At 36.6% G+C, this 14,327-nt stretch overlaps 1 protein-coding gene across 1 annotated transcript in view; it reads left to right on the top strand.

The window, feature by feature from the left end:
- The window catches only part of nxn (nucleoredoxin), an 80,704-nt gene that overhangs the window by 48,115 nt on the left and 18,262 nt on the right, over positions 1 to 14,327 (top strand). Inside the window, exon 2 of the mRNA XM_058744420.1 lies at positions 13,143 to 13,260. Within this exon, the coding sequence (XP_058600403.1) occupies positions 13,143 to 13,260 (118 nt within the window). The remainder of the gene's footprint in view (positions 1 to 13,142; positions 13,261 to 14,327) is intronic.

The following is a 14,327-nucleotide window of genomic DNA, read 5'->3' as shown; positions in this document are numbered from 1 at the left end:
TATGCACTTTATGTAAATTGTGATTTTTAAACACTGTGAAAAGATCAAATTATTTTGACATAAGTAATGGTAGACCCATAAGAAATGTTTTATTTTATTTGAGTGAACATTTTAATGAAACAAACCAGTGACTTTTTGAATGGGAGTCTTTTTGAATGAATCATTAACAGCTGGTTCAAATTAGTAATTTTTTTTTTATGAATCGGACTGCACTGTTTACAGAAAATCTGTCCTCTTCAGATGGGAAGAGACTCGTTTCTGTTCTCTGTGCACTGCATTGCAAAAAGAATTTGATATAATTTATAGCAGATTCTCAGGCATTATGGGATGCATTTATTTTAGATATATATATATATAATTGATATATATAATTCTTTCATTAACTGATGTATTTTAATATACTACCCTACTTAAACGACTGAAATCTGCTTTGTACTGATGATAATTCAATTGTTAAATATATTAACATTTTATAATTACAATTGATATATAATTTTAATATAATTAATATTAATTATGAATAAGTTATGGGAATAAGTAATCATTCAAGTTTACACTTTCGCTTAATTTCAAGACAAAGTGAGTCGGTCAGAAGTTGATTCACTCTGACCGATTCACTGGGTTCATTCAGTTAAAGATTTTTCACACTGTTTCAGATTAGTCTTTTTGAATGAATCCTTAACAACTGGTTCAAATCATTGAGTCATTTATTCATGAATCGGACTGCACTGTTTGCGCAGTATGCTAGTTTTTGGATGCAGCCTGCGTTGACGGGACAGTTCAATAGATACTCGAGTTTAAATCAAACTACAAATTCACATTCTTAACTCTGATAAAATTGATTTATTTTACCATGCACAGTAGAAAAAAAAGTTTGTATAACCAGATAGAAATGATACCGGAAATTTTATTTTTTATTTTTTATATGCCATCCTCATTGCAGTGTTTTGAAACATTACACATAGTCGCCAATAATTCACCCTAGTGTAAGAACAGCAACAATTCTGTGCATATTCCTACCAAAAAACCTAGCTAGTGTTCAGTTCAGTGCTAGATCATCTATTATTTTCTGGCCTGGTGAAGGCACAGGGGACAGAAAGCACCCCCACAACGTCCTGACTTCTAACCCTGTTCCTCTGAGGCCCAGTAGCAAACGGGATTTGTTGTAAACAATGCTGCGTATCGCTTAAAGCCTTGCTTTTTACGCTCCTACAATCCCCTGCTTTTAGCCGGCATTCTTTACTAAGTAAAATCTTGCACTAAAGACCCCTGCCATTGAGAGTGCAAGTCAGGATTAATCCTGCTTTCAGAAAATGGCTTTTGTACGGCCAGGGCTAAAGCTGGAAGAACACCCTGCACTTTTTTTTTTTTTCTCCATCTCCATCTGTGTCACTCCGTCTCACTTTTTCCCCTCCGTCTGAATGAGCATGTCTTTTTTGTTCCCCTCTTCTAAACTCCCTCGTGACACTCTGGCACCTGTTTTCCTCACTAAAGCATTAATTTATCACTGAATTATTACCCGAGATCCCACAATGTGCCTGCCACTCTATGACATGTCCTGACTGGGCAGTTTCCATGGCAACCGAACCCCTGTATCCAAAAGCAATTTAGCCGGCGTGTTGGCGTGTACAATGGCTGTACTCGCTAACGGATGGGCCAATGAATATTTTAGCCTGTAAATATGATGCAGCAATATCACGTGGCGTTTTACAAGCGGCGGTGGGGTAAATGGCTGTGCGCGAGGAATCGGTTTCCTAGAATTGTGATTCGTCCCTCACGATGGAGGTCATAAAGGCGTCGCAGCTTTTGTGATGAAGTGAATGCCGGTGAGCGAGGCCTGCTTTGCTCATCAGAGAGGAAGCACGGGCTAGACATGAAATGTACATACTGTTCCAAAGCGTCTTTCTCTCTCTCTCTTTTCTCAAAGTACGAAACAGACCCCATTCAGGCTCGTATTTTACTCCTCTTCTGCCATCAGAGCGACACTGCTTTGCTAAATGAAATGCAACATGCTATTTCACTTTGTGCATGCAGAGGTTTGAGGCCAGAGGAAATATCTCTCAGTTCCCTTCAGATGGGAAGAGACTTGTTTCTGGTCTCAGTGCACCACCCTGCATTGTAAAAAAACAATTTGGCTAAATTTACGGTAGATTTTCAGGCATTATGAGATGCATTTATAGTGCCCATATATTTGATTATAACTGATTTATTGTAATGTACTTGCCTGCCTTAAATGACCAAAATCTGCTTTGTACAGAAACCTACCATAATAATGCAAGCGGTAAATGTATTAATATTATATCATTACAATTAAAATATTATATTTGTATTAGGGCTGTCAGTTTAACGCGTTAACGGCAATTCATTAGTTATGAAAAAATAACGAGACTTAAAATATTTTAATGCAGTTAACGCACTGGCCACGCCCCCAGATCTGTACGTCATCTTACATTTCATACAGTTGACTGTTGACAAATATGATGCTGGGCAACAACTCCATAAATGCCCCTGTATATGTTTTTGTCTCATTTATATATGATAAGCAATATCAAACAAGCAGAGAGAGCAATATTACACAAGTAGGTCTGTAGTACTGTTCTTGTGCAAATGTGGTTTTAAACAATAGTTCACTAAATATGAATTTAATACTGTTATATTTTAAACATAATATTGTGTTTTTGCTCAATTATGCCAATGAAAATATTACCTAAAACCACAGCAGAACTGTTGTGCATCTTTGAGCAACACAGCGTTGTTTAGTTTCTGAATGAATCCTCGTTTTGTACGAATCATGTGAACCAATGATTCAAAGGCCCACTCATAGAGAGAGCCGTTTATTTAATTCTTGAATGAATCAGCGTTTGAACTAATAGAATGAATGAATGAATAAATGAATGAATGAATGACTCATAAAGACATTAACGCCACCTGCTGGCAGTTTTAGTTTCTTCTTTAGTGTATCATTTCATTTATTAAAAAATAAAGAAATAAATAAAAAACATTAAAGGGATAGTTCACCAAAAAATAAATAAATAAATAAAATAAAATAAATTGTCATTTACTCACCCGGATGTTGTTTTAAACCTGAATGACTTACTTTTGCACAATATAAAAGACACAAAAGAAGGTATTTTGAAGACTGTTGGTAACAAAGCTGTTTTGGTTACCATTGACTTTCACTGTATGAACAAAAAATACTAAGTTGTTTCTCAAATTATCTTTTTATGTTCCATAGTTTGTTAGGCCATTGTAGCCTAAACGTTTATGTGTCTAAAGCTACTATTTGTAATGTCTACTTGATACTTTCTCATTTAACACAATAATAACTATCTTTAGTGGGTATTTTCACAGGCCAATTTAGTTTACGATTAATTAGATTAATATCACAGCAACCATGTAATTAATTAGATTAAAAATTTGAATCGACTGACAGCCCTAATTTGTATTAATGATATTTATATTAATATAAATATCATTAATATTATGAATAACAGTTACTTTTCCTTGAACAGTGGCTAGTAAACAAATAAATCAAATATGGTAGCAGTCTAATATAAATAAATAAATATTAAAACTAAGAAAAAACATGACTTAAAATGTAATCAAATGCGATGCATCATGTAGAGGCTTCTATGAAACCTACCTTTACTCTTTTTAACCTTAAAAAGAAAGTCATTCATACTTCATACTTTTAGTACCATTCATACTTTTTACTTGACTTTTTTTTTTTCTTACAGTATTTAACAGTGAAATTACATGGAACCATTATTATTCCATTAAATCCAATATAATTTTTCAATGTATGGGAACGTAATTTGCAGTTAAATTAACAGGTTTTTTTATTTTATTTTATTTCTTCAGAGAATCAGGTACCTACAGGCATGCTCTACAATAAACACCACCGAAAGCATGATTCATTTGATAGAGACGACAGTGAGATCCTCTTTGGTAGACCTGTAAACACATTCAGATCCGGAGAACAATGAAAGAGGATATCTACTGTACAGTCGTTTATAGATTGGGCATGCCTTAACATGCCTCCAATTTAGTTACTAGGTGATAATGATATTTGCAGTAGACGGACTCATGAGTTTTAATCTTTGGGTCTGAGGCTTATGATTCTACTTAAAAACAGTCTTCTTCTAGATGGTACACATTATCAGCTTTAATGGAGTCTCCTAATAGCCTTTTTTCTGAGGTTACAGCAGCAATAAGTCATTGTAAATAGAGTGATTATTGACAGCCCATTTTCACTGGTTAGCAGCTGATGTCTTTCTTAGTGATCTCTTTATTTGATGCAGATTACTAATAAGAGGATTAAAGGATGGAAGTCTGCATGTCCGAAGGCATCCTGCCAGAAACTTGACAACACTTTGGCCTCGATCTATGAATTCCGTCGTCTCAGTCACGGTATCCGCGACGCAAGCTTTATTGTCTGACACTGTAGTGCTCCAGTGCATCCTTTTAAGTGTCTGCCAAAAACGCCTATGCCTTTTCCTTTGAAGTGTCGTCTTTCTCTCGACGACAGGCTGATCGCTGTACATGTTTCTTTTCTTGCCCTCATTGTGTAGTGGGTGTTTTTTCTGAAACTGTGGCGATACTACTTGGCACATGCCCCTCGTTCTCCCCCTCCGATGAAAGCGGATCCGCTCCGAGTCACATATCTAACGACAGGAGGTGACTGGAACGATGACTGCGGGAATATCTTCTAGTCGAACAGGCTCAGCAGGACTCTGGTGTTGGAGTCACGTGCATTGGAGGCTGATGGTGGAGAGGGAGTTTGGTAGCTACAGGAAGTGAAAAACACTTGACACAGGATTGGCACTCCATAGAGAAAAGCTGCACCCCTCCACAGCGCTTACCGTCCCGAGAGTCTGCCTCGCAATCATGTTGGTACAAGCATCAGTGTCACAGGTTTTGGGTTTGAAAAGTTGAAGTATTTTTAGCATGACTAGTTTCGTGTTGGCACGTCTCAGTAAGGTCAGTGTGGCCATTTTGGGACGGTTGATGGAGCAATTCTGCATTTTTCCTGCATTTTGTTTATGAAATGTGTCTTGTATATGTAAATATTTGGTTTTCTGCCTTCTAATAAGTTAGGTAAAAAATGTTCAAGAAAGTAATGTTTTGCACCGCATTGCATCATTTTATGGTAATCTTTTATTTTAGTTCCACAAAAGTAGTTTGCACCGCTCTCTTCCGTCGTTTGATCTTTCGTTTAGGTGCGTATATCCATTAAATCACTTATAGTACAAAACCATGATCCGCACTCACATGAAACGGTCTTTTCTTACATTTATCACCAGGACAAGGACACAGACGTTTCAGCTCAAAGGCCTTCTTCAGTGTGTTGAGCCGAAACGTTTTATTTTAGTAAATGTTAGTAAAACTAGCAACTAAATTCGTTGTTACTTTTTAATAATTATTAAAAAAAAAAATAATCTTTTTTAAAAAAGCCATTAGCATTGAATGAAATTATGAATATATTTAATTGACAATTTATTTTTACACTTACATTTTTCTGACCATGAACTGTTGAATCTTGAGAAAATGTCTGGGTCTTTTTTTTTTTTTTTTTTTAACCACAAAAACAAAAGAAGAACTTTTTTACTGGCCCATTTAAGATTTTATAAATTATGAAAATGTATGTGTATATACAAATTGTAGTCTGTGACTGATTACAGATTACATGATGAAGATTGTAGTTAGTAACGTAATCTAGGTTACTCTTTTTTTAGGTAATGTATTCCGACTACTTTTTAGGTTACTTTTAGATTACTTTTTATCCTACTTGTTTTATAATTAAACAAATCATATTGATATAAAAATTGAAGAGAGAGAGAAAATATATTTATTTGTCTTTATAAATCAACATCATACAATGCGTTAAACATTACATTACAAAAGAGTTTCCCAAATTGAGCTTAATGTAAGAACTGCAGTGGGTTTGGAAGTTAAGAAGCTAATAATGAATTAAACAATTAAAAAGTCAAGTATTAAATAATTATAACACTAAAAAAAATATTTTATTTGTTTACCTGCCTACAGCTAAAAACTAAATGCTGTGGCACACAGTAAGATTTTTAGAGATGAAAAGTTAAAAGATAAAAAATAATAATTAGGTAGAATTAGTAAATTATGAATAATTTACTGACATTGTGTGAATAATCATGCGTTTTATATATATATATATATACACACATACACACACACACACATACACACATACACACACATACACACACACACACACATACACACATACACACACACACACATACACATACACACACACATACACACACACGCATGCATACAGTGGGTACGGAAAGTATTCAGACCCCCTTAAATATTTCACTTTTATATTGCAGCCATTTGCTAAAATCATTTAAGTTCATTTTTTTTTTCCTCAATGTACACACAGCACCCCATATTGACAGAAAAAACAGAATTGTTGACCTTTTTGCAGATTTACTAAAGAAAAACTGAAATATCACATGGTCCTAAGTATTCAGACCCTTTGCTCAGTATTTAGTAGAAGCACCCTTTTGATCTAATACAGCCATGAGTCTTTTTGGGAAAGATGCAACAAGTTTTTCACACCTGGATTTGGGGATCCTCTGCCATTCCTCCTTGCAGATCCTCTCCAGTTCTGTCAGGTTGGATGGTAAACGTTGGTGGACAGCCATTTTTAGGTCTCTCCAGAGATGCTCAATTGGGTTTAAGTCAGGGCTCTGGCTGAGCCATTCAAGAACAGTCACGGAGTTGTTGTGAAGCCACTCCTTGGTTATTTTAGCTGTGTGCTTAGGGTCACTGTCTTGTTGGAAGGTGAACCTTCGGCCCAGTCTGAGGTCCTGAGCACTCTGGAGAAGGTTTTCGTCCAGGATATCCCTGTACTTGGCCGCATTCATCTTTCCCTCGATTGCAACCAGTCGTCCTGTCCCTGCGGCTGAAAAACACCCCCACAGCATGATGCTGCCACCACCATGCTTCACTGTTGGGACTGTATTGGACAGGTGATGAGCAGTGCCTGGTTTTCTCCACACATACCGCTTAGAATTAAGGCCAAAAAGTTCTATCTTGGTCTCATCAGACCAGAGAATCTTATTCAGGTGTGTTTTAGCAAACTCCATGCGGGCTTTCATGTGTCTTGCACTGAGGAGAGGCTTCCGTCGGGCCACTCTGCCATAAAGCCCCGACTGGTGGAGGGCTGCAGTGATGGTTGACTTTCTACAACTTTCTCCCATCTCCCGACTGCATCTCTGGAGCTCAGCCACAGTGATCTTTGGGTTCTTCTTTACCTCTCTCACCAAGGCTCTTCTCCCCGATAGCTCAGTTTGGCGGACGGCCAGCTCTAGGAAGGGTTCTGGTCGTCCCAAACGCCTTCCATTTAAGGATTATGGAGGCCACTGTGCTCTTAGGAACCTTAAGTGCAGCAGAAAATTTTTTGTAACCTTGGCCAGATCTGTGCCTTGCCACAATTCTGTCTCTGAGCTCTTCAGGCCGTTCCTTTGACCTCATGATTCTCATTTGCTCTGACATGCACTGTGAGCTGTAAGGTCTTATATAGACAGGTGTGTGGCTTTCCTAATCAAGTCCAATCAGTATAATCAAACACAGCTGGACTCAAATGAAGGTGTAGAACCATCTCAAGGATGATCAGAAGAAATGGACCGCACCTGAGTTAAATATATGAGTGTCACAGCAAAGGGTCTGAATACTTAGGACCATGTGATATTTCAGTTTTTCTTTTTTAATAAATCTGCAAAAATGTCAACAATTCTGTTTTTCTGTCAATATGGGGTGCTGTGTGTACATTAATGAGGAAAAAAAATGAACTTAAATGATTTTAGCAAATGGCTGCAATATAACAAAGAGTGAAATTTAATGGGGTCTGAATACTTTCCGTACCCACTGTATATACATACATGCATACATACATACATACATACATACATACATACATACATACATACATACATACATACGTATATACGTACGTGTGTATGTATGTAAACAAAAGCTTTAATCGCGATTAATTGTTTGATAGCACTAATAGTTACATTAGTAAATAAATAGTCAATTATACAGTATAAAGGAAGTAGCTATAAAAATATTGCATGAATACAAAATTCAATACACAGCTGGGTTAAAAAAAAAAAAAAAAAACCTTACAGGCCAGAGTTAAGAGCATTTCTTGCTTTATGATACATTCTCAATTAGGGGGAGAACGAGACCCTACATTTTCATAAACGGATGATGAGGTCCTGAAAATATCACACGTTCAACATAATCGCATATTCAACATAAGTTCTACCCATTCTTCATATGAATAGGGCGGACCTGACTTCCAGTGTCTCAGAATAACATCCACAAATCATAGCTAGACAGCACCGTGACATCTGTTGTTGAGACACATGCACATTTTCTGCTACAATACCCAACATACACAAAGCAGGGTTTTTGCATAATGACTGAGAATCTTATTAACAAATTGCATAATTTCCTCCCAAAATGCATCCAGTTTCACATTCAGTAGGCTAATAGGGCCTGTGCTTAACTGTCATAATTATTTCACCATTCAAAAAAACCCTTAATGGTTCTAAAAATAAGCTTTTATTTTCTTCAATATATAATTATTTCTCTTTTCATCCGTTTACACTCGCTTTCTCAAAGAAGAGAGAGCTTCTTTCATTACTACTCAAGCATGTTTGATCCATTTGTGGTTGAACAAATGGCCTGCGCTCGGCCCGTGTTTTGTTTGAGTGAATGTAATGTATAGTTAATGTCCACTGTGGTTGTTAAATGGTCACAGCAGGGAATATTGGCACATCGAAGGCCTTGCTCTGAGTAAAGCAGAGAAATAACTTGAGCGGCCGTAGACGAAGGTTATTAATGACGGCTGTCACTAATGTTTGTTGTTTTTGCCAATGGCATGTCTCTGAGGCCATTATTGTTGCTGGTGTGAAATGAAATCTGCTGTATTTCATCATGCGTGCAGCATGAGCTTTCAGAAACACAGCTCGGAGGTTTCCAAATGAGTCTGTAGCCCTCCAGAGTGTCTGTGTAAATGTTGCCATTACATACAAATGAAAAAATTAATAACAAGCAAGGTCCTTTAAAGAAAAGCCCACACTTTGGAAAATATGCAGACTAGCTGAGATTTTTAAATGAGGGAATAGTGTTCCCCGACAGCTTATCACAATGTCATGAGAACAATCGCGCAATTCTTTCTGCATCACTTGCAATGGAAACTCGAATTGCACCAGCGCAAAATAAAAGGAAATTGGAAGTAATTTGCCATAAATATCATTATTTCGAGAAGCAGCTATTGATGTGGGTAATGGTGACTGAAGAATGCAGGTGATGCAGCCGCTGTGATTACGGACCATCATCCCCTTCAGGATTATGCTAATCGGGTGAATTGTGATGCTCTCTAGCTTGATGATCTCGGTTTGCCAGGCTGCGCCGCTATGAAACAGAACCAAATGCTGTCTGTAGATGTCGGAAATGCTTTGTCGTCTTTTGCTAGCAAGGGCTGAATGCCATTGGTTTCTTTGCTCATTTTCAGTATTTCCTTGCGCTGTGCTTTTCATGCTGCGGTGTGTAGGTGTTTCCGTGATTATTTTGTGCATATGCAGGTGCACACAGAAAGGAAATGTTACTTGGGAGAAATGCAGTAGAGATGTATGGAAATGCACAAGTGGGACTGTATAGATTTTTACAATTTTACTTCAAAATAATACCTACAGTAGCAAGTATATTTTGTGTACGTGTCTGTTACAAATAACTGCTGGGCTGGTGTTACTAATAAACATCTGTCATGATCTGTGCAGCTTTAATTTAACCAAGATTATTTCAAAATCATTTGGTTTGGATAAAATGTGATGTAGGATTAAAGGGGTCATATGATGTTGCTAAAAAGAACATTATTTTGTGTATTTGGTGTAATGCAATGTCTTTACGTGGTTCGAGGTTCAAAAAACACATTATTTTCCACATACTGTACATTATTGTTGCTCCTCTGCTCCACCTTTCTGAAACGTGTCGATTTTAACAAAGCTCATCGTTCTGAGAAACAGTCCTCTGTAAAATGAGCTGAACACACTCAAATATTTGCGTTGTACTGTTCTGGAACAGTGTTGTAAATATAACTTAACCACTGATTTCTAGTTGTGTACGCATTTGGAAGACCAAACAAAGTACTTTCACTTTCACAATGAAACACACAGCGTCTCCACAACATGGTGGCGGCAACAACAATACTACAACGAGAATAAAAGTTACGCCGCCTTTCATTGTGTATACGTTTGGGTGATGTTATGCAAATCTTCCCACACCGAGACGTAGACATGTGGGGGCGTGTTTAAATGAGCCGTTTTAGGAGGGCGTGGCAGAGTCTTAACTTTTATTAAGAATATCTCTTTGAGTTTGAGACTTTAAGCTTTGTAACTTTACAGATCTTATATGCACAAACAGCTTGAAACACTCCAAAGACAAAGGAAAACATGAAATCGCATCTCATGACCCCTTTAAGGTTTTTTTTATTTTTTTTGTTTATTGTTTTTCTATCACTTTAATCCCTTCAGGTAATTTTATCGACCAATTTGTTGACCACTATTTATTTGTACTGTTGATATTTTTTATTTTATTTAAAGAAAATTTTTTATTTAATAAACATTGTTTTTAAATGTATATTTATTGTATATTCATTTTATATTTGATTTTATATTTGTATTTTTCATTTTTTTCATTTTGTTTTAAATTTTATTATTTTATTTAGTTTTATTTATTTTATTTAATGTATATTTATCAACAAATATTTTTATAAATTTGTTTTGTGTATTTTAGATTATTGAATTTTATTTGTTTTAAATATTTTCTTTTGAATTTTTTTCTTTTGTTTCTTTTTTCTATTTTTTTTATTCAAGCATTTTAAAGAGTTTGGCTTTTTCCTCTTAATGGAAACATACTGGCTTATCTGCCCATTTTTGAAGAAAGTCTTTGACCTTTAAAACATGTCAGCATTCATCACTGTCCATGTCCTTCCTTAATTGGCTTGGTTTTCATCAGGTTCAGGCTGAGTGTTTTTTTTTTTTTTTTAAGCCTTCACTGAACTGATGGGCAGCCGTTGACATGGCTGATCATGGAGCTGTCTTTCATTTCATGTTACCCATCTCTCTCATCCAGTCACTCATACAGCTGTCTCAGAGCCTGCGGGCGAGCTTTGTTCCCTCACGGCTCCTCTTGCGACTGTAGTTCTCTGAGCCCGAACTCACAGCTGTGTCAGATTCACAGGTGTGTGTAAGGTAAGCAGCGGTGTTGATACTTGAGACGTTCACAGTTGGTGCCCTTTAACCTCAGTGATTTTGCAGCGTAGGCCGTGTTCGCTTTAGGCCGGAGTGAGAGATTTGGGTGCAGACGAGCCAGTGATTGAGCACTGTTGTCTATGGCAGTGCTGCAGGTTTGTGTTGGAGCGATTGTCTGGACACAATCCTTCAGGCTTAGAGAAACAGAGTAACACACTTTGACTGCCTGTTCACATCTAAACTCTCCTCCGGTGAAAACATTTCATCAGATATGCATCAAAGAGTTTGATCAAGCAGTGCAGAAAGGAAGAATAAAGCAGTAGAAGTTCAAATTACTTCAATGTTCACATTCAATGTATATTGTTAACTGAAACTACAGTAAGGCTGTGTTTTTTGTTTTTTCTTCTTTTCATCTTTTAGTTAATCATTTAATCATCTTCATTTGATTGATCTTTTGCTCTGTGCCTACATTATAATTTTAGTGGCTGTGTGAAAACAAATATTTTAGTTGTGATTTACTGTAGTATGATTCACGAGTCAACTACATGCAAATGATTCTTTTTAGTGAATCAAAAACATAACGTGATCAGTGTAGTCCAATGAGTTGGTTCTTTTATAGAGAAGTTTCAAAAGATGATTTGAATCGGTCTGAAACAATTCCCTGTACCATTTACAGCATTAGCGGAGAAAATGTAATTCATAAATAAGAATATGTAAACCAAATAGACATTAAACTTAAATTATTTCTAAATTGAAAAAATTTTATTAAATCAAACTGACAGCTTGTGAATAATAATTGCATCAGAATTAATCGTAATCTATACCTACATCAATCCCCAGCCCGATTCTTTGCTTGTGCTGTCAGTTTAATCAATTTAATGTGATTTAATTATTTAAGTCATTTGTTTTACAATTAGCAATGCCCTCTGATCTGTATGTAAAATCGATAAGGAATTTGACCAATTTGGAAAACTACAACAGTAATATTCTCTCTTTAAGGGGCTTTTCAGCCTAAATTATTTAATTTCATGCATTAACTATATGATATGCTAAAAAATAATTTAAGCATTTTAATCAACTAACAGCCCTAGTCTTTGCATGTGTGTCTAGCGTTTTGATAAATCATTCATGTCCGTAGCACCTGCGTTTCAAGCGCTACATGTTTCGCATCAGTCCGCTGCAGTTACTGTAGTTTATGTTCATAGGCGTCTTTCATCTATTAGACCTTTGCACGTCCACGTCCTGAATAATTTACCAGGTTTGTTCTCACCAGCAAAGGATGAAGACGGCAGCGGCGCCCACAGCCATGAGACTTCACGAGCAAACGGCTCTGTCGAGCGAGGTTTAATCGCTGGCTTTTTAGCCCGTGTGCCACGCTTTCACTGAGACTACAGAAAGAAAAAGTACTCTCCTCGAATTTCCTCAGATGCCAGTCTCTTTAAAGTTGAATCAGCCCTGTAGATGTTTGATTCTGGCCCTTAGCTAATTCTTCGCCGGCTCGCCTCGGCTGCGGATAGCACTTAATTCAACTCGCCACATTTCTGAGTCTCTTTATACTTCAGAGCGAGAGGAAGACGTTTAAACTCAGCCGCTTGTTTCGTAGCCTATTTTTAAGCCTCACGTGGACTGTATAAAGTTGGGAAAGTATTGATTGCATCTCTAATGGTTAAAAAGGCAAAATAGCTTTGGAAATAGAGGAATGAGCTGAGATGAATCATCATCTCTCTCTTCACCACAAACATTCCCAGTCCTTATTCTTTTAGTCATATTCCTTTTGAATATCTTTTGATTTCCAGTCTCTCATCTCAAGTCAATGTGTGTCTTTTCTTTTTGTAGATGAAGCTTTGGAACAAGTACAAGGTGACTAGTATTCCTTCTCTGGTGTTCGTCGATGCTGCCACAGGGAAGGTGGTGTGTCGGAACGGCTTGCTTGTAGTTAGAGATGATCCAAAAGGTAAGTACCAGGCTTCATTTTTCACCCACTCATTCTTTACTGGGGTTTAAAGGAAAGTTCACCCAAACATGAATACTCAGTTGCTTTTCACATGTTGTTCTAAACCCTTGTTGATGGCAAACGGAGAATTATTTGAAGAATCTTCACAGAGCTCTTTGGTTTATAGTTTAAGCTCCAGAAATGACACACAACACTAAAAATGCTCCATAAAAATGTTCATACAACTTGTGTGCTATATAATCTAAAACCAAAAGTATACTTAAGTTTTGGTGCGACAGTATGGTTTAAGCATACAGGGGAATGATGTTGTGTACAAACGCAGGCGGTCGACACATTCGCACTAGAAAGTTTCATTTTTGTCAGGTGCCTGCACTATTTCTCTCCAGAAGGTATGATGATAAAATGTGTTTGTACTAGTGCTGTCAAACGATTAATTGCAATTAATCGCATCCAAAATAAGTTTTTGTTTACGTAATATGTGTGTGTGTGTGTACTGTGTATATTTATTGTGTGTGTGTGTGTGTGTGTATATATACATCTATATCTATATCTATCACACACACGTTCGTTTTTGTGAAAAGTGGGGACATTCCATAGGCGTAATGGTTTTTATAGTGTACTTGCTGTTTGTGCTATTGCCCTACAACAACCCTACACCTAAACCTACCCCTTACAGGAGACTGTGCATGTCAACTTTCCCCAAATAAACCTCATTCTGAGTGATTTATAAGCGTTTTGAAAAGTGGGGACATGGGTCAATGTCCTGAGATGTCACCTTCACCTTGTAATACCTGTCATACCTTTGTCATTATACAAATCTATGTCCTGACTTTTCACAAAAACGTGCGCACACACACACACACACACACACAGTATATATATTTAAAATATTTACATGTGTGTGTGTGTATATATTTACATAATTTATATTATATACAAGTATATTTAACACAAATATAAAATTTTTCTTAAATATATACATGCATGTGTGTGTATTTATACATAATAAATGTACACACACACATTACGTAAAACAAACTTTTATTTTGGATTCGATTTATTGCGAT

This window comes from Onychostoma macrolepis, chromosome 15 (assembly GCF_012432095.1).
Source record: "Onychostoma macrolepis isolate SWU-2019 chromosome 15, ASM1243209v1, whole genome shotgun sequence".
Taxonomy (NCBI): domain Eukaryota; kingdom Metazoa; phylum Chordata; class Actinopteri; order Cypriniformes; family Cyprinidae; genus Onychostoma; species Onychostoma macrolepis.
This window is presented reverse-complemented; position numbering and strand designations above follow the sequence as displayed.